Source organism: Zootermopsis nevadensis, unplaced genomic scaffold (assembly GCF_977971745.1).
Source record: "Zootermopsis nevadensis isolate Lab colony 2312 unplaced genomic scaffold, Znev_1.0 Znev_ptg000030l, whole genome shotgun sequence".
Lineage (NCBI taxonomy): Eukaryota > Metazoa > Arthropoda > Insecta > Blattodea > Termopsidae > Zootermopsis > Zootermopsis nevadensis.
Genome location: NW_028259162.1, coordinates 19,888,369 through 19,912,716, shown reverse-complemented (window position 1 = coordinate 19,912,716; position 24,348 = coordinate 19,888,369). Strand labels below are relative to the sequence as shown.

Below are 24,348 nucleotides of genomic sequence, written 5' to 3'. Positions count from 1 at the left end.
CTATTTCAGCCAAATGTTAAAATAGCATCTTGAAGTATTCCACAATCACTGTCACCTCATTCAGAACTAAATAATTTCTGTAGTTGATTCAGTGTCATATGGACCAGCCACACTTGATGTTGTTAAGCTGTAGTATGTTGCTCCATGATCAGGAATAGGTAGCAAAGAAGATTGTTCAAAGATGATATTCAATTTATTACTCTGCAGTAACCATGGTGATTCTGATGACTTTAGCTTCTACAGAAGTTAAAGTCTGAAACAGTTGTGATGTCTTAGTGTCCATTCAGAATTATATTGTGTTTACAAGTATTAAGTGTATGTATTTTGTATCATATCCATTGTGACCTCTGGATGTATAGTTTCTCTGTGGGCCCAGTGAATTTACCAGAAACATCAGTGAGCATTATGTGTGAAAAAGCACAGAGTCCAATGAGTACCCAGAGCAAAAACTCCCATTTTTATATGCTGATTGAGACACCTAAAATACAATATATTAGGAAGGATGGTATGCTGAGTAAACATTTGTTAAACGTAAATATTTATGCTAACATAAATATAAGATTATTTGCCTATTTCATGATACTTTGTCAACTTCTGAAGTTAGGCAGTATCAAATAAGAATTAAAATGATTATGATTAATAAGAATGTGAGTAAAAGTACAAGAAGGAACGGAATGAAACAGAATTTCATTCAGATATCTCCCACATGTCACCACTGTCTCGGTTCTCTTGGGATATATATAAAATGTGTTCGGTGAGACTGTACTTATTGTAATTGGTTTATTATTTGATTTAAAAGTTGGTTTAATTATGGTGGATATTTAGATGTGTCAACACAGCATTGAATGACACCAGTAACAAACTAAAAAGAATTATAATTTAATAAAATCCTCTCGGGCTATCAGCTGCGTCAATTGGTTAAAACATGAAGAGAAGGGTACCCTGAGGACGAGGACAGAGATGGACCTCGAAACGTTGGTCTCTTCATGTTTTACCCACTTGACGCAGCTGATAGCCCGAAAGGATTTTATTGTACACTCACCGTGAAAGCTGTAGATCATAAATTATAATTTATTTCTTATTCATCATATGTAATGGTTATACTGGTGTGGCAAAGTCATCTGAGTTAAACATTTTCCCTGATTTCAGAAGAAATTATTGCATGTTTCTATTCCCAAATGTAGATTTTTGGGAACAGGGTGCACTATGGGAAGTTATTTAGGACAGGAGATCCATAAGTGGCATTGGTATTTTCAGTGAATTGACCTGTGTACCAGAGCCTTACGAATATTTTTAATGATTCAGTGGACTCTGTGGACATACTAACTGGATGTGAACAGGTTCTGATTTCTAAGGGGGCACTGAGAATGTATATTATGATTGTCAAGTCCAGAATAATTACTTGATATTCATAGTGCCCACACCTTTATCATGTCTTCATTACATGATGATGAAGCACAGAGATAACCATCTTAGTCCTTACCTTACTGATTCCTCTGAGTATCCACGTGAATAATCATATATATACAAAATCATAGAATAATATTGTGAATATCCATAGTAACTCCTTGAGTATAAGGATGACATAGAGCCTACTGGTCTTCCACAAACTTTAATAAAAGTCACCATAACTTAAAACCATTTATCTACCAATAATTAGAAACAGACTAAATAATGGAACTCATTTACACATTTTTAAGCTTCTCATACAGTATGCATTTCTGCAGTACTACTGACATGTGAAGTACCTGTTTCTACATCACATATATTTTACTGACTAACTAGATGGCTTACAGAACCCAAAGATTTAACACAAAATTAACCAAAGCCCTCCACTGGACCCTGTCCTGGGCCAACAAAATCCAGTCTCCTTCAACTCCTATCTCCCATAGATCCCATCTGAGATTATCCTCCCATCTACACCTAGGTCTCCCCAGCGGTCTCTTCCCCTCAGGCTTCCCAACCAATACCCGGTGCACACCTCTTGTCCCATCCATGCATGCCACATGTCCCACCCATCTCATTCTTCTTGACTTAATCACCTTGACAATACTGGGGGAGGAGTACAGATTTTCAAGGTCATCATTATGCAGTTCTCTCCATACCCCATCGTCTTCTCATCTAGGCCCAAATATATTTGACTATTTTTAATTTTTCTTTCTGACCTAAAGAACTAAGGATAAATAAGAAAATATTACTTATAAGTTTGCTCCAGTCATTATAGGTTTAAATTTTACTTTTGTGACAAAAATAGTTTATTATATTTTTAACATAATTGACCTCATATTCCCAATACTTACCTGAAATAATTAAATATCTTTTATGATGTTGGCTAAAGTAGTTGTATTTGCAAAAACGGCTTCCTATGAGCCTCATGGTGGCTGTTGAGCTGAAACATGCCACTTGCTAAGTAACCTGTTTTCATGTTTAACTCTTTAATGCAGCTACTATTTAAGCAACAAAAACTACTTTGTTGAGTGTGAAATGGATTAATATTCTTATGAGTTTCTTATACATTCCACAGCAAGATGCTGAAATATGTAATCATTCTGTCATTTCCTCTGAATACCAATTTTTATCCAGTCAATAAGACCATTATTTCTACTTCATACTCTTTTGTTATACACTGATAAATGAAGGAATATTGAAAACATGAGTCCCTCTGTGTCCGTGGCAAGTACTCGTCTATCTCATTGATGGTTGTTTTTTATTTTATAACATATGATCCTTATTAAGCTGAAAACAGCTTTGAAATTACAAGTAAGTGATTTTGTTGTTCTGATGGCAGTTATTTACAAAACACATTACATTACAACAATTTTTAAGTATGCTGAGCAAGTATTTTTTATTGTAAGTTAAAACCAGTTTCCAAATTAATTTAAAATGATTTAACAAATACATAACAGCCCAAACTTATATAATACACATTGAAAATTTGAAACTAAAAGCACATTATGAAGGGTTTAAGTGGGGAGGGAAGGGTTTTTGGTATTGGAGGCTTAACATTTGAATTATGACATAATGTGTAAAAGCTACAAACTAAATCATGTACATTCGTGTGTTTAGGTGCTGTATGACATTGGAGGGTTCTCTTAGATGACGTTCACTGTGCACACAGTTAAATTGAGTACAGTTAAAGTGCATGTAATTTTACTAGTTGTATGTTGACTGTCAGCAGTACAATGCAACTTTCTGACCTCTGAGCGGAATTAGTTACCACCTACATGTTGAAGTTAAATAGTTCTGAGCAAATAAATGTTACATGAGGGTTACGTGTATGCAGGAAAAGAAAGTATATATCATCAGAAAGTCCAGACAGAATTCTTCAATCCAAAGTGCAAAATATAGGTATCCAGAGCAACATTTTATGCTCAATGTGCATGCTCTTTTAAGTGATTATGTTGTGCCTAAGTGTTGAATGCTGTGAGCTTATGTTATGCTCCAGTTCTGCAGAAGTGTCATAGCCCTGTATATATATTTATATATTCAGAGTGATTTTCTGTGTGTTTTGTTTTAAATTGTTAAACTCACTTGAATAATTTGTAATGGCTTTCTAATATCAATGTTAAATTGACTGACTGTTAAAGGAATGAGTTTTACCCCTTATTGCCAATTATCAAAAATATATGACATTATTTTGTTGTAAATTTCTCTTGAAATTTATCTTAGTTTGTACTGTCATCAGTGATAATGTCTGCAGAAGTAGCTTCATAATCTAAAGGCTAGTACAAAATGTGGGTTGTTTTCTTAAACTTTAACTTGTGACAAACACAGAGTTTAACTTCAATTGTTATTGTTTTCCTAAGTTTTTGAGACACAGTGTGATGTTGAATTTATTTTTTGAATGGTATACTTGAAATAGCTAAGCATTCATTGCACTGAAACTAGGCAAAGTTCATGAAATTGAGGTGTTGTACGTAATTTACAATTACAAATATAATCCTGCAGGGTAATTCAGTAGTTTCATGTTAGCATCAACATTATTTTCTGAAATAGGTTATCTGTGGATCTTTACACCCTGCAGCAGTGGCCTATGTGTGATATTAATCTGAGAATGGCCAGTGTGGACAGTTAACATGAGTGCATGTATTGAAGTATAAATTAACCGCTTCCATTTAAGATAAATTATATAAGTATAGTAGCACCAGCATAGGGTATGATAGAACTTCTAGCTCCTCAGATCACTTATAATTTTATCCCTAATGATATACCATATGAAAAATCTGGATCTAACGCATCCCTGTGAGCCACCTGTCCCCCAACCAAATCTTATAGATGTTATTCCTGACACAAATACTCCAAACTTACCTAACATGAACAAATAATAGGAAGTGCTGCTGGGAACTTAAGGAATTTCTGCATTGTGCAGATACAGGTAGGACTCGTTTTAAACCGGGTTTAGGTTCCTTAGAATTCGGGCGTAAAATGAAGCGGCGTTAATTGAAACAAAAATATAATGGGAACATATGTAAATACATTAGATTCCGTTCCAAGATTTTAAGTAATCAACACAAAGTTCTTGAAAAATGTTTTATTTTATGAAATTTACATATTGAAAATTGTGTAATGTTTAAGAAAAAGAAAGAAAATTTATTGTTTTAAAAATGATAGAATAATGTCTGTTTGGTCTTCTTATTTTCTGATAGAACTGTATAAATTCCTCTCTTAACGGTTGAGCTCCGCTCCCAGTTGGGGTCGTTGCTACAGAAGATCTCACATCCCTTATTAATAAGAGCAATAGCCTCTTGCATTGATTTCACTGTTAGTGTCCTAACCGGCATTGCAGAGTCAGCTTCACTTTCCTCTGTGTCTTCTTTGGACAGTTGTTCAGCTAGCTCTTCTAAATCTTCTATTGAAAGCTCTTCGCCATGACTCTCAAGGAGCTCATTTATGTCACTAACTTTTATAATCCATTTTTTGTTTAATTATTTAATTTTAGGCCGTAGTTTATCATTTAGTATTATAGTTTTGTTACAATGTAAGTTTTATTACAATGTCGGGACCATCTGTGTCTAGGAAGTCGGACAGAGTCATGACTCTTCACCCCCTCCAATCATGATCCGAGAGAGGCGCAAAAGTGAAGCGGTGTAAACCGAGTCCTACCTGTACTTCTTTTCATTACCCTGGACGTGGTTTAGTAGTTGTGATTGTTGGCGAGTAGCATGTTAATGTCTTGTATACATATCCAGGAAGTCTAGTAATGGTTTCATTGCTACTGGTTGTGTTGTGGTCATTATAGTAGACACCACATTGCTGAAAAGACTAGATTTACATCTATTTTAAATGAAAGCAGATGCACAAATAACGTGGAAATGCAGTATAAACAAAGCAAAATGTAGTAAATGGGTATTAAGAAATTATGAAGTATAACATGTGGTGTTATGCTGTGATCAGGTTTTTTTTTTAATATTACTTCAAAATAATGAGTTCGATGTGAATTTTAGCCTGTCCCTTCTGTTGTGTCAGCAAACCAACAGGCTTGGTTCTTATTAATCTAACTGGAAATTTGGCTGTCAACTCTTTGACATGCTGATCTTTGTAACTCAAGTTTGTAGAATGTTATGACACTGATAATATTTATTTTGCTGTGGCAGTGGTTTCTATAATGTGAAACCATAGAAGATATGTAGTATGTTTTAGTGCATTTGTTGAAAGAAATTTAAATGTGAATATTTTGTGCTAGTATTATTTTAGGGCAAATTCATACAAAAATAAGTGTTGCTATCCTATTTGTTTTATGTGATTGCAAATTTCAGGTATTTCCCTTTTGTTTCGGAATGGCAATGATTTATAAGATATACGGTTTTACTGCATAGTAATGGGCGTGTTGAAGGAGTGGGTCTGGAAGGGGTGAAAGGACATGTATGTGAGACAGTCAGTCTTGTTAAAAATAATAGGGTATAATTTTCGATTTGGTTTTTGTGTATTATGTTTTTCAAAGAAGAGATTCGTGTCATTTTGACATTTCTGGATGATCTCTTGGAAAATAAATCTTTTATGATGCGCTTTTAAAACAAATTGAGCACAGAGTTAAGGAAGTGTAATGTGAAATTCAGTATACTGTAGGTCTATCCATATATTTGGAAGAATTTCATTATATAGTTGTACAGTTTCTATTGAATTTTGAATAATTTTTTACTTCTGTATGCAATTTTTATGTAATATTAAAATTGATACAATGTTTGGATCATGTTGAAAGTCCATCCACTCACAGAACATTTCTAGAATGAAATGACATTAGTCATACCACTCTTATGTGTCAAAATTGTTTTAAATTTACAATTTTTGTAATGGTTATAGACATTCTAACCTAGAAAATTTCCCAACTGTGCTAACTTTCTTTGTTTTGAGGTGAAAAACCACAAAAACTGGAGCTCTGATGACATAGTGATCATAGATTTCTTATGGCAGTTGGCTGAATATCAAGGATCAAATGTTATAATGTTATATTTATTTAGAAGGAGATCGGTAATACATAATTTCACAGTGTTATGCAAAGTGTTGTGATTATTTGTAGCCATGGTAAACATTCATTATTTTTCTTATATTGTCTAATAGCCATACAAACCTCTTATATGTTTTTAGGTTTCTTTTCCTCAATTTCTCGAAGTAGTTTTAAATTTATCTCAGCCATATCACATGTTGGCTTCATGTCCTTTGTCTTGTTTGGGGCATTGGCTGCTCTGATTGAGGATTTTGTGATTATTCCCAATCGCTGTGTCAGTACATTGAAATATGTTACAGTTGTTTAATTTTTATTCTTCTTCAGTTTATCATTCATGAACATCACCTTATCTAATGAAATACTAAATCACCTCTGTGATACATTCCTGTTTATAATATCCACTAGTATAGATTCCCTGCATAATGAAGTTGTGATACATGTCAGAACTCAGAATATAACTTCAAGTACTGTACCAATATATTAACGATCCAAATGTTGTACTCATATCTTCCAAAATGATTAATTTTCTTATGTGGCAGGCTAAATGTAGATTTTTGCAAGGCTGTGTTGTTGTTTTGCATTCTACAAAAATTGGCCTTCATAGGTGCATACAGATATCTTCAGAAGATCCTTTGTTGCACAAAACTTCAGGATATGACATTCACTGGTGCTAGTATAATGCCCACCTCACAACCATCATGTTGGTATTACTGAAGACAGAGAGCTATACATTATGAAGGTGAAATAACCTCGAATACATAATGTGTATAGTAAGATCATGAAAATCTACTATTGGTTCAAAAGTCAAGGGAGGACTCACACTTGTACAAATGGTTAAACAGACACATAGATGTGATGAAAGGAAAGTAAGCTGAACTGGGCATAAAGGAGCATCTGCAAGTAGACAGCATGGAACATTTTATGAAAACCAGAGACAAACTATTTTTATTATTGGTCAATTAATGTGTTTAGGATAATAACTGCTATTTTTACATGTGAGCATCTGCTTAAAAAAAGCATTAAAATAACTAATTCTGTGGAACAGAGTCCTTCTTCAGAAGCTGATAGTCACTCAGCTAGTGAAGAAATTCACTTTCTTCTGTGGAATCTGAAGGTTCATTACCATGTTCAAAAGAGCCCACCACTGGTCCCTATCTGGGCCAAATAAATACACTCCACTCTCTCCCACCGTTTTTCTAAGAATCATTGTGTTATCTTCCTATCTATGTCTAGGTGTTTTAGGCAGCCTCTTCTGTTTAGATTTTGCAATCAAAATTTTGTACACATTTCTTATCCCCCCCAAGTGCACTACATGCCCCCACTAATCTCTCCTCTCATACCCCTTGATTTTATAATCCTAATTATATTTGGTGAAGAGTACAAATTATAAGGCCCCTCATTATGCATTTTTCTCCAGTGTCATATTAAAATTTCAACTAATGTCATATACAACATGGCTATACCATTGTGACTTGGTCATGTATATCTCATTTGTGAAAATAGTTTGATGAAAATTACATTGGAATTAATGTTGAAAAGGATTAAAAGAATGTATCTTACTACCCCTTATGTATCATATTTATCATACAGCCATCATATTAGATGTTATGTTACAATATTTTATTGATTATTTTGCCATCTCAGACTGATTAATTATTTTATTCAGCACTCTGTGCAATAAACCACAAACAGTCAGAACTGGAAAATAAAATTCCTAATTTATATGTGGATATTGGAATCACCATTGAAAAATAAATTGAGAGTTTCCAAAAGACTTGAAGAATTACATTATGTTTTACGGTTGAGTGGATCAACGATGTAATAAAAATGTAGACCTACATGTTTGCTGTCATGAACGGAAAGCCAAAATTGATGCTGCTGCAGGCATATCCAAATCTTTAAACTATTTGTAACTTTGAAAGCAGAGAACTTTTAAACAGTTTGAATCAAAATATATCTGCTATTATAACAGCGCTTTTGCATTTGGTTTGGGCGGATGTATATTTATGTTGATGGAACTGCTGTGTCTTTTAAATGTCAGAGAACTGTATACCGCAGTGTTGATAATAGTTGCACAGGTACTGGAAATAAATCCCTGTGCACAGACATACAAATTATGGGAAGTTTACCAAAAAATGGGTTCTGAATGGGTAAAGCTTAAATTTGTTTGAATATCTTCTGTTGACCAACACTGATTTTATTATATACCAGCAGTTGTGACATACTAACTATAATTTAAATGTATTTTCTGTTTATTTCCCTAATTTCTTGATCCCTAAATAAAAAAATATATACAGGAAGGGAAGGAAAGTAAGGGGAAGTAGAGGATATGAGGGGAGCATGGGTAGGTACTGATAATAGAGATGGGAAGGATGGAGTACCCACAGCAGGGTTGGCAAGTAAAGCAGGCAGTGGCAGAGCCCCTAGAAATGAAAGATGATTTTAATGTGAGGTTTAGTTATAGTCCTGTTAAGGATGTAATGGGGCTCAATGGAGAACATGCTGAAAATAATAATGACCATTTTTCATAATTAAATGTAGAATGAAACAATGTCATTTCCAGTATGCATATAGCATAATTAAAAGATTGCTAGGTGGCATATGAAGAACAAAGACTGTTTTAAAATTTGTTAAAGTAATGGCACTTCCGACATTAATATACAAATCAGAGTGGGAGTAAGGACTGTTGCGTGTTACAGGAGAACATAGCATTCCATAAACGAAAAAATTAGTCAAGACCTAAACATAGTTAGCATCCTTGACAAAGTAGTTTAATATTGAATTAATTGGTTCCACCACATGGAAGGAATGCATGGAGGAAAATTTTCTAAAAGACTGCCTGTATACACTAAAAGGTAGGAGAATGGTGTATGCCGTACGAACAATGAAGGGATCATTTCTGAGTTAAACTTTGGATTGAGAACAGTCTACAAAGTCTTCCTGTTGATGATGATGCCACTAGTATTCGGTTTTGCCACAATTTCTTATAAATAGATTTTTTTAATCTTTGTAGCCATAAAAATAAACACTTATTCGTTTCAACAAAATACAATGACCTTAAATAGATGTGCATGGCATTGCATGGGTTGCTTCATAGTTGTAGCCAATTGACTCCTTAAATAACAGTTAATAAGGGCAGTACAGTTTTAGAAAGGATACACTGTGTTGGTGAATGTATTGGTTGTTAAAGAAGTGCTGGTATTTTACTCTAAAATATATGAGTTTGTAATGTTCACTTTGCTTACAGTTGTTATTCCTAGTCACTATTATTACAATTTTGTGTCTTAAATTCTAATTTTCATTTTAATCACTGAATGTGTAAGTTGTTAAATTGATCAAAGAATGCAAACAAACTTTTAAAACTAAATAATACAAATTGAATCATGAATTTATATTGTAGGTTGTTGATTCAGAAGCACCGAATGCGCAGTATTTTCTTATTCATTTTAGCTTTTGTGTAATGCATTATTTTATATTTTTATACATTTAATTAGTACAAACAATTTCTGTAACAGTATTGAAGAATGATAAATATTTTTATCAACATATTTTGTAGACAGGACAATGTTTATGATTGAATTTATTTAATGTAATATAAACATGAATCAGTTCAATTCTTTTCAGACTGTAATATTGTCTTACAGTTACTTGAGCATAAGAAGAAAGTCTCTTGAAATGACATTATTAATTATGTTACTGTATTCTTATAATAACTATGTCATTATTGACAGGATGGAAACATTAAAGATAAGTGTATTAGGTTTATATCATTATTGAGAAATTTTTGTCCAGTTTATATACTTTTCTAACTGGACATAGGTGCACATGAATGAACATTACCAGTATTTGTTGCCTTTGAATGAATATGTCATGGGAAACAATAATAAAACACAGTTATTATCTTGCATGGATTTGTTGGTGTCCCAATCTTAGAGAAGGGACCACACCATTTGTTGACTGTCTACCACAGCATGATTATTCAAACAAAACAAATTTAAGATGTGATTTATATTAACTTACTCATTCTCATGTTATGTTTTTACCCATGTGTGTGCAATTTGGTGATGTCAGGTGGAACAACACGTGCCCAGTGGGAAGATGTCACAGGTTCTACACCCCTTACATTTGTTAATGACTGCGTATCCTTCACGACCACAGTGTCAGCACGTTTCTGGCTAATGGACTGCCGCAACATTAGCGAGGCAACCAAGATGGCTACTGAACTGTACAAGGAGGCTATACATGTTCCCTTCATGGCCAAGTGAGTATCATGAGTGTAGTTGATCGTATTGCACGTATTTTTAAAGGAAAACATGAAGTTGGTAGGCCTTCTGAAAGTCTCTGCCTTCCTTCAGCCTGTCAAGGATGGCCTGGCCCATAAAACACCAGGCCTATACATAATTCTCGTGGAGCTCAGGATGGTGTACACAGGAGAGACTGGGAATTCAGTTGAGATCATGTTCACAGAGCACTATCAACACGCAGGATTTGAGATTTTCACTGCGGTGAGTCTGAAGAAGACAGTCTTCTGGGTTGATGCACCGTGTTGTCTGGTAGATGTTTACCTTGCTGCCTCCATCATCAGGATGATGAATAAGTCATGCGAGTGGAAAGTTAGTGGAGTTATAGGGACCGGATGTTTAGGAGTAGCCTAATTCTAACCAGTACGAGGACTGAGAACAATAGAGCACTGCAAGTTGTATTCTCTGAAAAAAGAAGTTATTCTTTCTGCTACTATCTTAGTGGTTAAGGATTAAGAAGCTTTCTGGAACATATCATCCAAAACAAAATTGGAGTATAATTATGAACTACATTATGGGTGAGAGAAAGCAAACAAAATAATAATAATATGAAGATAATTTAATTTCACAATTAAAGAAAGCAAAGACAGTGATGGAAGTAGGATAAAGTGAAGCAACATGGGTGTTCATTTATTTTACCTTACTCCGAATTTATATATTGATACAGACATCACCAGTTTTACTTGGTGAAAAATGCCTATTTATGTTTCATCTCCCTTCATTAGAATTACAAGCTCAGAGGAATAAACATCACTATTATGTGAATAAATATGATAAATAACATTACTTTTAAGTCCTATTTTATCAGTGATAGTGGTTCTGTGTGACAGGTTTGTGGTCTTTGCAAAACGAGTGGATGTTCTGGAGGCTCGACTCAGGGTGTTCTGCATGACAGATGACAAGGAAGACAAGACCCTGGAACATCAGGAACACTTCACGGAAGTTGCAAAGAGTAGAGATGTAGAGGTAGGCTACTGTGCAGTTTAATACCAATTTTGTTTAATGGTTCCAGTTTCTGTGTTAATGCCCGTGACTCAATTGTTTCATTAAGGATAAATGTAATAAAACAAATAATAGACACTTTGCTCTTATAATACAGAAGCAATGGTAGAAGCTGAAGGTAACATATTCCACATTATTTAGATTCCTTAAGTTACACTTCCTGCACTGCCATTGTACAGAGGTCATCAGATATCTTCAGTTTTCTCTTTTGCTCCTCCTCCTTTTTCCAAGCAGTCTGATACAGCATTGACATTCTAGACTTGTATTAGATACATATTCATTTTAAATTAACTGTTCTGACTGATGTTTTGTAGAGCATTAAGCAGTCTCTCCAGGAGAATATCAGGGCACTGCCTTGAAACAGACCACAATTACTGCAGTGCAGATCCTTACGATGTCACCATTCATAATCTCTCCACCTTATCTGATGATGAATTGTGTTAACAGTTGAATAAGATTATTAAATAAATTCAGAATCAGTTTTCTCAACTCATGCCCATTTTCAAGGACTGAATTTGAGATAAGGGCCTCCATATCTAAATTCCAGTCCAATTTGAACCTAGTCACTGCTCTCTGTGTTGTATCTTGAATTTGAACACCCAGCCTCTCTTGGTCCTTCCAACACATTCTTGGTGTTCATACTGATCTTCCATTTAGTATTAATTTCATTTCCATTTTGCCAGTCTGTCTTTCTACAATCAGGCCATTTGTTTCTGATTTTCAGAACTCTCACATAAATAACTGATTTTATCCTGTTTCTTACAGCTTCATTGTTTACTTATAACTTTGATTTTTCTTGTTCTCCTTAGTAATTGTTGTTGTTTGAACAAAATGTTAGCCAGAATTGATACTTCAATTATCTAGGCTTTAATCTATGTTACGAAGGACAAAAATAAGTATTGTCAGTTATATAAAAGTCCAGGTTACCATGATCCAGATTTTCACATCACTTTTGTCTGAAGGTACATCAGAGTCAACATTTATAAGCACTTACAGTTATACTTAATGGGACAAAAAACATGTTCTATGATTTTTGACTATGAAAAACACGAAGCAGTAATGAAAAAATTATATATATTATGAATAACAGATATTATACAGCACTGTACAAGAAATTATATATAACATGTTTAAAGAATGATAATACTTATACTTGGCAAACTAACCCTTAAACTTAGAAGGATGATGAATCTATTTATTGTCCTTCTCAGTAAGAACACGTCTTTGTTGCATGTCAGTATTAGGGTGATCCCTGACATTGTGCATCTGGAATTTAAATGTGATCCACATTTTACATTGCAGGTCCTCGAAGGCAAATCTCAGCATGTAGAATTTTCTGGAAACTTGGTACCTGTAACAAAGTCAGGTGATCAACTTCAGCTTGGCTTCCGAGCATTCAAAGAAAACCGCCTTCCGTTCACAGTACGTGTAAAGGATCCACATGCTGATACAGTTGGCAGAATTCTCTTCATGAGAGAGCCAAAGGTGAGCTAACAGTTATAGACATCACAAATTTTCACTGTTTCATGAAGTATGTGTACTGAAAATTTGTCTTATAAACAGGTAGCAAAAGGAGAACCACCTCAGCAGCCCATCTGTATACTTAACATTGTTCTGCCAGAAACAATCCTGCCGGAGTCAACACTCTCAGAACCTGACTTGTTGGTCCTGAACAAGAAGTACAGTTTCTTGAGGGATGGTGGCCTGGGTAAGTTAATGTTTCCTTAATTATTTCACTTTTATGAATAGGACTGTTCTGCCAAATTGTATTGTCAAATTAACAGTTCCTTCATAAACAAGGAAAGTGAGGGAATTAATATAATATATATGGCTTATTTTTCGCAGACATAATTATGATTTTGACATATGTACACCCTGTGAAACTAAGATCAAGAGTGGAACATTTTCTAAGACCAAGACTGTAGGTGATGTAAGTGTACAGCTGGCATTATAATTCCAAAATAAAAAGTTTTTTTGGATGTTTTCCATCGTCTAATAAAATCATAAAATTGCACGACGTTTCGGACATGGGACTCTGTCTCCATCTTCAAGTATACCTACTCAGTTGGGCCCAATCGATAGACCTAAATTTGCAAATGTGGATAGAACACACTGTCAAAAGGTTTGAAGTAAGATGACCGGCCATGGGAAGTATACACAGGGGAGAAGATGGTTGTGTGACCTCGCAGCAAGTGTACAACATCAAGATGACTTACTGGCCCCATGGCCCTTCCTCAGTGCGTCTGCATTGACCCTTTGAAATTACCCACATAAAGCCTTTGTGCGACAGTTACTTGACATGAAGTGAGAAACTACAACTCATTCAGAATGTACACAACATGCTTAACAGATATCTGACATAAATAATTGTAATTAATGGAAATAACATAAAAGTCTCATATTTCAAGTACAAGAGGATTACAAATTATTGGAATTATGATGCTTGCTGTTGCCTACATACTTAGGTTGATGCATGAAGAATGACAAATAATGATCAAGGCTTTTCAAATGATGGCAAGAAACTTACATAGGAGGATTACATTGTATTCACAGTAACCTCTTTTCTTAAATTTTATTGGTTGTATACATAATATCTTTTCAGACTGGCACTGAAAGTTTTTAGTAGGTAATAGCAGATAACAATAACCTCAAAACTGTGTTTGGAACAGACATTACTTCTTTGCAGGTCGGCTAGATACAACATATCAACGCACAGACCTCCGTTTATCAGACATAAGCAATCTGCTGGGAGAGGACTGGGTATTCCTGGCAAGTGAGCTTGGCATCACAACCTCAGATGTTAACCTTATAAAGACAGAATGTCCAAGCAGTGTTGCACAGCAAGCCATGGCCATGCTCAGGTTATGGCTTCAGGTGGCTGGAAATAAGGCCACAGGTAACTTATTGCATCTCTCAAAGTAAATGTGTTACGTGCCTCATTATTCATACTGAAATTTATGTTCATAAACTACTTTTTGGTTTATATGTCATGCCATGATTAAATAAAACTCCAATATTTCTGCGACAACAGTATGTAATCTGGAAATTGTCCTATACTAACAGTTGCCTTAAAATATTTCTTATGCAAGGAGTAAATATTTGCAATGATGGTTGTTTTATTTTTATTCTCAGGGAATGTTCTAGAGACAGCACTGCATAAAATTGGACGTGATGACATCGTGCAACAGTGTATATTCAATACCGATGAGGTGGACAGGGCTGTTGCTAAAGTTCAGTTTGATCAGTCAGGTTTTGAGAGCTTGAAGGAAGAACTAGGACCCTCCCGAGATGCTTCTTTACGGCGAGATGCAAGCCTTGACATCACATATGATGAACAAGACATCATGAAGGTGAGAGCTGAGGGAATTTGGACCTTATTTACCTTGAATGTAATTTAATTTTAAAGTTTGTGGAAAAGATGTACTTTGCCTTCATTTACAAAATGAAATGTAATGCCATTGTTCATAATACATTGAATTGCAAAAATTTTATATTTAAGCTAAAAGTTCTTGGATTTTAGTTTCACTTCAAGAACTTATGTTGTACAGAGTGAGCACAAAATAACTTTACACTTTCAAAATTATACAGAAAACAAATGCGGCATATTTAGAATTTCACGCTCGTACCAGTAAATAGAAAAACTCTCAAAGTTTTGTTTCAAATTACCTGGGTGATTTAAGCTATGAATTCTGCCTCGAGATTCTAGTATTGAAAACAGCAACGAGTTGCCCGCAAGATTCATTTTTAATGACGCGGTGACTTCCCACATCAACGGTTAAGTGGACCGGCATAATGTCCATTGTGTATATTTTTTTGTATAATTTTCTGATTAAATATATATTTATGCTTGTTAATATATACATTTTAGGCATTCTAAAATTGAATATATTGCAGGAAGTCCATTTGTTATGATGAACTTATTATATTGATTAGCAATGCCTCCATATTGTTAAAGCCCTTTTAGTTTCACTTATTTTGTCACACCACAGGTTTTGTTCTAATTTTAAAGTCATCAGACTCTCACCCTGGACTGTAAATTTCCTGAATGTTGGGGTCAACAGAGGATCTGAAAGTAATCGATTTAATTTTCTTTGTAAATATGAACCTGTTCTTGTTAACTGGTAGGGTTTTTGTTGTTGTTGGTATAGCGGTTAGAACGCTGGCCTTGTAATCCTGGGGTCTCGGGTTCGATTCCCGGCGGTGCCCGAATTTATAACTTGTGTTGGGCAAGGCCGTGGTCTAGGCAACACGGAGTTTTCCTCCGGGGGCTTCCCCGGTTTCTCCGTGGCATCCCATTCACACACAGAAGAAGGCAATGGCAAACCACTTCTGGATCATCTGCCAAGAACGTATATGAACAGGTCCCAGTCCGAGAAGAGAAAAGGATGGAAGGATCCTGTTCATACGGACCTGTCGTCAGACAGAACACTAAATAAATAAATACATATAATACAATGTGCCCCTTTTTGTCCTAGCTCTTCCACCACATTGTTTGAAATATTTCTGTCATCATTAACCCCCACTGAATCTGTACTTAAATTGTTATAACACTCCCATTTAAACAAATTTTATTATGCCATGAAAAATTAACCGATTATGTAAAAACTTTTACATAAAAAAAATCATGAGTCCTATAGCATTAATTTATACATAGAGTTTATTTGTTCCTGTCTAAATGATTAACTAAGTAACCAATTAACAACTTCTGTGTAGCATAGCCCTTTTTGGTAAGCTAATAATTACTCGGCTAGTTCATTATGGTGTCATTCATGGTCTTCTGAATTGTGACTGCACATGGATTTTTAAGTAGACACCAGTTTTTGTATGTGCCTGCAAGGCCACATTGATGCCTTCACCACCATGAGAATAAGAAAATCTTGTACATTCATTACAGTGTTCAAAAGGTTCTACTGCAGGTCCATCCTTAAATCAGGTCAATCTGGTGATACCCTGTCACCCTATTTCACTAAGATATATGTTAATATTATCTTATGATATATGCGCCTAGGTCTCTCAAGTTATCGCTTATATTTAAGATTTGTGACTAAAGTTTTATATGCAGTTCTCATCCCTCCCATGCATACTTTAATCCCAACTCATCTTATCCTCTATGATTTGATCACCGTAATAAGTTTTGGTGAAGAGTACAAACTGTGAAGCTACTGATTATGCAGTTTTCTTCAGTCTCCTGCGACTGCTTCCCTCATAAGTAAAAATCCCTGGTGTCAGGTAAAGGTAAGTATTAACATTAAGTTCTTGGGATATGAAACAGCTTATGGGAAGTACTCAGAAATATGATTTATTAATTTAAACAAAATTTTACAAATATGATTATACAGTTTATAAATGGATTGAAAGCTGAAATGCTACTGTTTGCTAAATTAAAGGTGATATGAAATATAAAGCAGCAATCATGCTTTGTAATTTTTGGACTTACACTCCTTTACCCTGGCACTAACAAAATGTTTGCCTTAGTACCCTGTTTTCTGACACCTTCAATCTATGTTAATGCATTAATGTTAGAGACCAAATTTCACACATATACAAAACTACAGGCAGAATTATAGCTTTGTATGTTGTAATCTTTATAGTCTTCTGTGGTAGAGAAGAAAAACAATTCTAAACTGAATGATAGCAAGTACAGGGTGAGCAAAAAAGGATGTTACACTTTCAAAATGATACAAAACACAAATGTGGCATTCTTAGAGCTTCCCCACAACAGTCTGCCATATATTAAACAAACTTCATCTGCCCATGATACCTGATCATTCTCATATTACAGACATTTATTTTTCTGAAGGTGTGACATAACATTATATTCAACTGGAAGGTTCTCTCTCACATAACTGTTGCCCTGTTTGGTGGATGCTGATTTACTGTTCTGCCTGAAATATTTCAGGAATCAGAATCTGTGGAAGAATTGGTGCTAGCAGAGAAGAAAGAGCCGTATCAAGGTAAGTAATTTTATTATTTCTTTAGATACAATTTATGTAAGATTTTATTGATTTATCTTGCAAAAGTATGCCATTTTCAAGCTCAGTTACAAACTTTAAAACATATTCTGTACAATAAATATGCAGCAAATTTTCATTGCTACATCATTAATTATTCAGGATATCATATTACTGTTCTTGCAGACCGACTTCCAAACCCAGTCATTTCAAAAGACAAGCAGGAGCGTGATGTTGATGAGACAAAGTATATTGGAGAGGAGAAAGAGGTGGAAGAAGACCGTAGAACAGTGGCTCAGCTCAAGGAAATATTTGCTCAGGACAAACGTGACCGACAGTACGAACGGCAACCACCCATATCCGAACAGTTACCTGCAACACCTGTGAAACCCAAAACAGAAAAAGTGTCACCCCCATCAATATCAGAGGACATTTCTAAAGTGTCATCTGCCCCAATTGTGCAGAAGGAAGGGGCTCCAATATCTAAGTCAGTAAATGAAGATAGAATATCTATACTAGAAGAAGACATATCAAAGAAACAGCCTTCACCACCACCAACTGTCAGGACAGAAGCTGATCAGCGTCGTGACTCTGAACTCTTCCAAGGTGTGACAGATGAGCTGGTACGTCTGGAAACAACCTCCAAGGTGATGTCTGCTGTAGAAGGTAAGGCCACCTGCCATCTTGTAATACTTTTGTTGTTGTTGTCTTTTTAATCAGTGGAAGTTGACTTAAATAACATAATTAATTTTTCTGATATAATGAATGATACAAACGAAGTCCTTTGATCTGTTCTGGCCAAGAAATTTGTAGTTGATCCACATGTCTCTTTAGGGGAATTCCTATTTCTAATTTTTTGACATATTGTATATTTAATACTTTGTTCACATATACTTATCTTTGAGTTTATCACTAAAGTTAGTTGCCCTACACCTTTTATTCTGATATTAATGTAAAGTAAGTGAAGTTTGTCCCGCTACGTGAGGAATAGGCGCTTGGGGTGAGTGGAGGTATAGCTCCTCTCTTTCTTGACCTCGGCACTAGATGGGGGTGAGTGGTCAGCATCACGCCCCGGCCGGCTTTACCCCCGGGAATGGACCCCTTCTGATATTGATAACAATATTATTTATTCATTCTCATAAACAACTGTGTATATACATTTTCTGTGTGTTGTTCCTTATATTCAAGGACTGTGATCGTGATTAGTACTCCTGATTTGTATTTTGAGATCCTGGGTTCAAATTTTGACCAAGGAATCAGCTATCTTGACTGATTTTTTAAATTGTCCTTAGTCTGTCCAGGCAAATGCTGGAATAATACCTTAATATTTGTGAACTGTGTGTCATGAATTATGTGCAGTCCACCCTGCTTTATCCCAGTAGCTCCAGAGTCAAAGTTTGGGTAGTATCCCCAATAGTATGAGGGATTAAATCCCCTGTTGCTCTATGTTATAGATTAAATTAGGCAATCACTGATTCTTACTATAGCCTTTCCAGTTCATTGTTCGCCGATAATCCTTTCACCAGCACTGTATAAGCTATCTATAAACAGCAATGTTAAATAGTCCATATAATAACAGGTCTGTGCTGCGTTCAGCATCAACAGTAGATTATGTTGTCTTGCAGGCTTTTATTTCAAAGTAGGCTTTAATTAGTATTGTTTCTTCAGTTCACAGACCAGTGATGTAGTTGAGGAAGAATAATATGAAGATAAGTTTAATCATTGAAGTAGAATAAAAAACAGATTATTCAAGTTTGTTTGGAAACAGTTGTGGAATGTCACTATTGACACATATTTTGGTAGTTTCCAGATATATGTCAAAAAAAACCCGCTGATGATGTTCTAATCGTGTATCTGAGTACATTTTTTTCTTTGAGGAAGGAGAGTGTTAGTTAGTCTCTAGACTGTTTCTTGCTCATTCTTTCACTGTTACACTCTACTGAAGCACTGGTAAGAGCTCCCATCGAAGTTATCATTTCTGCTGTTACATATCTAACTTTTGTTAGGTACCATATGGGAAGAAAGTATATACTGTATTTCTAACTTACATTCATTTTGCCTGGTACTGTAACTTAAATGTTTATGAAGTTTATGATATGATCTTGTTATGAATTGGCGTGAAGAATTGGACAAACTGAAAATGAATAGAAACAGCACTATAATTGCATACATTCTAGCTATGTACTAAGAATACAGTAGGTCATGTGTAAAATAATTAATGAAGAGGAAAGGACAGACCTGAAAAGGTGTGTAAGAATTGTTGCAAATGATACAAATCTTTAGATCCTTTCAGTTCAACAGCAGTTCAGTGCAACAACCGATTTCTGCCATGTCTGGTCTTCTAAATGTAAATGGCTTTATACAGGCCACACATCGTACATAAACATTTTAAAGCTTTACGTTATAGTATCGCTTTTAAGTAAATCACGTGGTCATAAAATGACATTGGCGGTTCTTATTGTATATGTTTTGAAAATAATTATTACCATTATCACCACTACCACAATGCTTGGCACTGTTAGGCATAGTTCACCTGTTGTCAACAAAATAAAGTACAGATTTTTAACTTATGGTTCTTTTACAAAGCAGGTTGGTGTAACAGTGACAGTCTAGACTTGTTGTTATTGTTTATTTTTTTTACTCTTTCATTAAATAATGTGGACAAAGAAGCAAATTTTTATAGCTCATATTGTGTTATAATACACAAAGATTTGATTAGTATGCTTCTTTGAGGGAAAACCTGCATGGTAAACTTTTTTCTTGTCACTCTGCCTTCGCACATGGTCAATTTCAGTTGTTCATTCACATTTATTCTTAGCATCGCTCAAACCTTTTTATAGGTACCCAAGCACTTCTCCAAAATTTGGATTGTGAGGTATAAGCCACTTCACAGTTCCTGCATACTTTCTCGTGGTATTAGATGAACCTGGCCAAGTAAATAAAAAAAGCATTTCCTGTGATATGCAGTCTCACGACCTCCACCAGACCAATTTTTCATTAAAAACAGAATTTAAGAACCAAGAGAGGAAAGGAAATATTAGTAGACTTATAAACAAAAGATAAGAATATATAAAAATATACTGCTTCTGCCATGGTCTCAAAGACCGAATGTCACTCGTTAAGAATTAAAGTTGTTAACGTCATTGCACTGATGCAGTAGTTGTGCTCAAGAGAGATAGATTATTAGAACATCATTTGTGTAAGTGGAAACCTACACTCCTGAGTAGTTCCTTCTGCAGTTGAGTTCTGTCTTGAAAATTTGCATCTAAAAGGAGTATCATTGATGTAGAAGTCCCTTAGTATGGCTTCTGGTGAACTGAGATACTTTACATCTCCCTCCTTGGTAAGGTAGTGAAGATCGGAGAGTGCTGAAGAATGCTGTAAGTCACTTTTTTGGCTTGTTACACTTGATCATTCTTTCAGTTATGTCCATAGAATTGTCAGGGCTGGTATCATTTGGTTGGACATTAACTTTCCTGTACATTTCTCTATATTTGCTGCGGAGATCAATATGTAAAATGATTGTGTAGAGGTCTTCTTAAATAGTAGGCCCTACTATCAAAGTGTCATTCATTGATGAACTGTTTGTAGTTTCAGCATGATTAAAATGTGTACTTCTTCTTCTTCTATGGCTCTCCAGTCCGTATTCGGTCCATGGCCTCCTCAATTCTCCTCTATCATTAGATCCTATTGTTAGGTCCATTCTGTCCGAGGCTTTGATTGAGGTTAAAATGTGTACAGTATTTGGTTTTCCCATTGTTTTATACAATTGTGAAATGGTCTTTAATTCTTGAGAAAAACAGAAATTAAATGTATTTTCAGAATTTATAGGACAGTATTTTGACCTATGAAGTGAAGTTTCTTGTTGTATAGTTTTTATTACCCAGTTAATTTGGTTTGTATTCTTACAGCTTAGGTTAGTTGAATTAAAAGTGAGAGCGCATATATATACAAAATTTCTAATTATTTTCATAAAGAAGTGGTTATCTCTATTGCAGAACTCATGTCACCCAAGGTGTCCAAGACTCCGCCTCCCAGCCCTGCAGATTTGAGAGACAGCACAGGTAAATGGCATTCTTTGTAATGTATTTTGTATTGGTGTGAACATTCTGTAGTTGCGTTCGTTGCCAGTGCCACAGGAGGACTCTGCCTGCAAAAATAGAAATAATAACTATCCCACTGGTTCTCAAACTGTGGTCTATTAACTCACTGGATTTATTCAAAATGTTTCAAGAAGTTTTCATGAAAAAACGTGATAATGCATTCCATTAGCATATTGCTAAATCATTATTACAGGAGTTAAAGTCAGGCCAGCAGTTCCATAATACAATGGTTTAAATCCCCTAGTCTCATGATGAAGGTAAAGTAAAACTATGTGGAAACTTGTAGTCTTTTCTCTGAGTGTAGTTGAGATGTGGAGCTTACTTTCATAGGAAAGTGATTTGTGAATAAAGTTTTTGTAGGGTGATGATGGACTAGGTGAAACGGATTTGTGGAGGGAGTGAAGAGGTACATACAACACATATTTTCAGGGTAAAATCGGTTTAGATGATTTTTATATTTGGCCTTTGAAGATGGATACATGAACTGATAAAAGTTTGGGAACCACTGCTTTAACTATCAAGCACCTTATTATGTTTCCAAATAACTTCATTTAATGCATGGTCAGATGCTTTATACTGTATATGCATTTTCCTTATATGCATGATCATCTTCAGTATGCGACTGAGCTTGATAAAATCTTCAGGTAGCAAGCAGTGTCAGTTCTGTCCAGGACTGACACTGATTTGTTGCCCAAGAAGATTTTATCACAATGTCAAATGTTTACACTTACAATAGTGATTAGGCCGACTGCATGGCACCACATGATGAATTTCAGACACAGAATAAAATGCTCTTGTCTATATACATCCAATAAAATCATATGATGTAACATCCTATTTTATTTCATGGTTATTGCATTAAAATACACTTTTATGTTGAATTTCTAATTGGTGTGACATCCTTTTGTACTTTTATTTGGATATTTATGAAGTCCTTATAGTACTGCAGTATATGATTTCAATCTAGAATAACCTACCCTAGTGAAGATATGTAATGTAAATTTCAGCAAGACAGTGACACATAAGAATATCTTATTACTAATAACAGCATTAACCTTTGACTAAGCCCCATGTTCATAGTTGACTGACTTCCAATTTATTTAACAACATATTTTCAGTTACATAATTTATATAGTATCTAATGTGATGATGGTAGTGAATAATGGATTGGAAAGGATTAGCAAGTGGTCGTAGCTTGTTTAAGGTTCTGTCCCTGCATTTGCCTGGAGGAACTGAGGAAGACCACAGAAAAACATTGTCAGGATAGCCAGTCTATTGGCTGGGGTTTGAATCTGGGACCCCCCAAAAATTAACCAGTGCTAACCATTTGACCGTAATGTTGAGTTCCCACTAACATTCATTCTGGATTCTAGCATGCGATGGAACTGACTGCTCAATTTCTCTTTCAAAATGCCTTTACCCTAGGGAAAGCCCCACCAGTACCAATTGAACAAGAAATTGGGTCATCCACAGAAACATTGTGGAAATAATGAATCAAGGTAATATCCTGGCATTTGCCTGGAGGGGCTGAGGAAAACCACAAAAAATCTCAGTCAGGATAGCTGGTCTCCAGGCCAAGATTTGAGTCCACGACCTCCCAAATATGAGGTAGGACTGCTAACCACTCGACCATGACATGCAGTTCACTTGTGTTCAGGCCCCAGTCTCCCAGTCCATGGATGGACTCTGTGACTTGCAGTGAGTTATGTAAGGCTTGAAAAGAAATCAATGTTCACTGTCTAAGTTCACAAACTTGTAACTGTGTTACCAGAGTTGATTACTCAGGTTTTGGTGTTTAACATTTACAGTAATTTCTCTAGTTACACTTCAGATGTATTCCTGAAACAATGCTGTGTAAATGCAGAACTAATTTCCTAAGAATGTTGAATTCCCAGATGATTAACAATTATACTTGTAGATTTTTACTCATGTCAAATGCTTATATAAATCTACCTAATGCTATGTTAACATTCTAAAAGACATTGTCTCCACCGCTTCTCTGCTTTTGGCTGCAGTGTTGCTTGTTGCTGAATGTGCAACTACTTTAAAGCTAGAATTAAGATGGTGTAAATAAATTGATACATATTCATCAGGTTTAAACCAAAAACTTGTAATTGGAGAAATGCCTCGATTTCATACATGCTTTATTTTCAGTACAAGGTGGGATATATTGTTCTCATCTTTATGCACTGAAACTTTAAAGTTTAGCAAAACTTGTTATTAATATGACACCTGTATTGCCAATCATGCGTTTGGAGCAATAGCTCTACTGTCTCGATTGGATGATCGTCTCTTTGTCCGTTGTGTTGGTTATATTGCATTGAGTGATTAATTTCATGAAAATAGTGAATTATGAGATAAGAAGGTATGGAAGTAAGTGGTTATGGCCTTCTTAAGGAATTTTCCCAGAATTTTCATGGCGAGGCCAAAGGAAACTACTAAGAACCTTAAATCGATAATCAGTCTCCTGGTCAAGTTTTAACTGAACATTAAACATAATTGCTAACCACTGCTGTATTTTTAACAGACTTATCCCTTGGGTTTGT

General features: G+C 35.2%; 1 protein-coding gene across 1 annotated transcript in view; it reads left to right on the top strand.

Annotated features, from left to right (window-relative positions):
• Nucleotides 1-23,909, top strand: part of LOC110835660 (uncharacterized) — a 146,498-nt gene extending 122,589 nt beyond the window's left edge. Inside the window, exons 28-37 of the mRNA XM_087358598.1 lie at nucleotides 10,517-10,706; nucleotides 11,577-11,712; nucleotides 13,051-13,233; nucleotides 13,312-13,456; nucleotides 14,435-14,644; nucleotides 14,881-15,098; nucleotides 17,648-17,702; nucleotides 17,886-18,365; nucleotides 21,698-21,763; nucleotides 23,228-23,909. Of these exons, the coding sequence (XP_087214724.1) occupies nucleotides 10,517-10,706; nucleotides 11,577-11,712; nucleotides 13,051-13,233; nucleotides 13,312-13,456; nucleotides 14,435-14,644; nucleotides 14,881-15,098; nucleotides 17,648-17,702; nucleotides 17,886-18,365; nucleotides 21,698-21,763; nucleotides 23,228-23,292 (1,748 nt within the window). The 3' untranslated portion in view covers nucleotides 23,293-23,909. The remainder of the gene's footprint in view (nucleotides 1-10,516; nucleotides 10,707-11,576; nucleotides 11,713-13,050; nucleotides 13,234-13,311; nucleotides 13,457-14,434; nucleotides 14,645-14,880; nucleotides 15,099-17,647; nucleotides 17,703-17,885; nucleotides 18,366-21,697; nucleotides 21,764-23,227) is intronic.
• The last annotated feature ends 439 nt before the right edge of the window (nucleotides 23,910-24,348 follow it).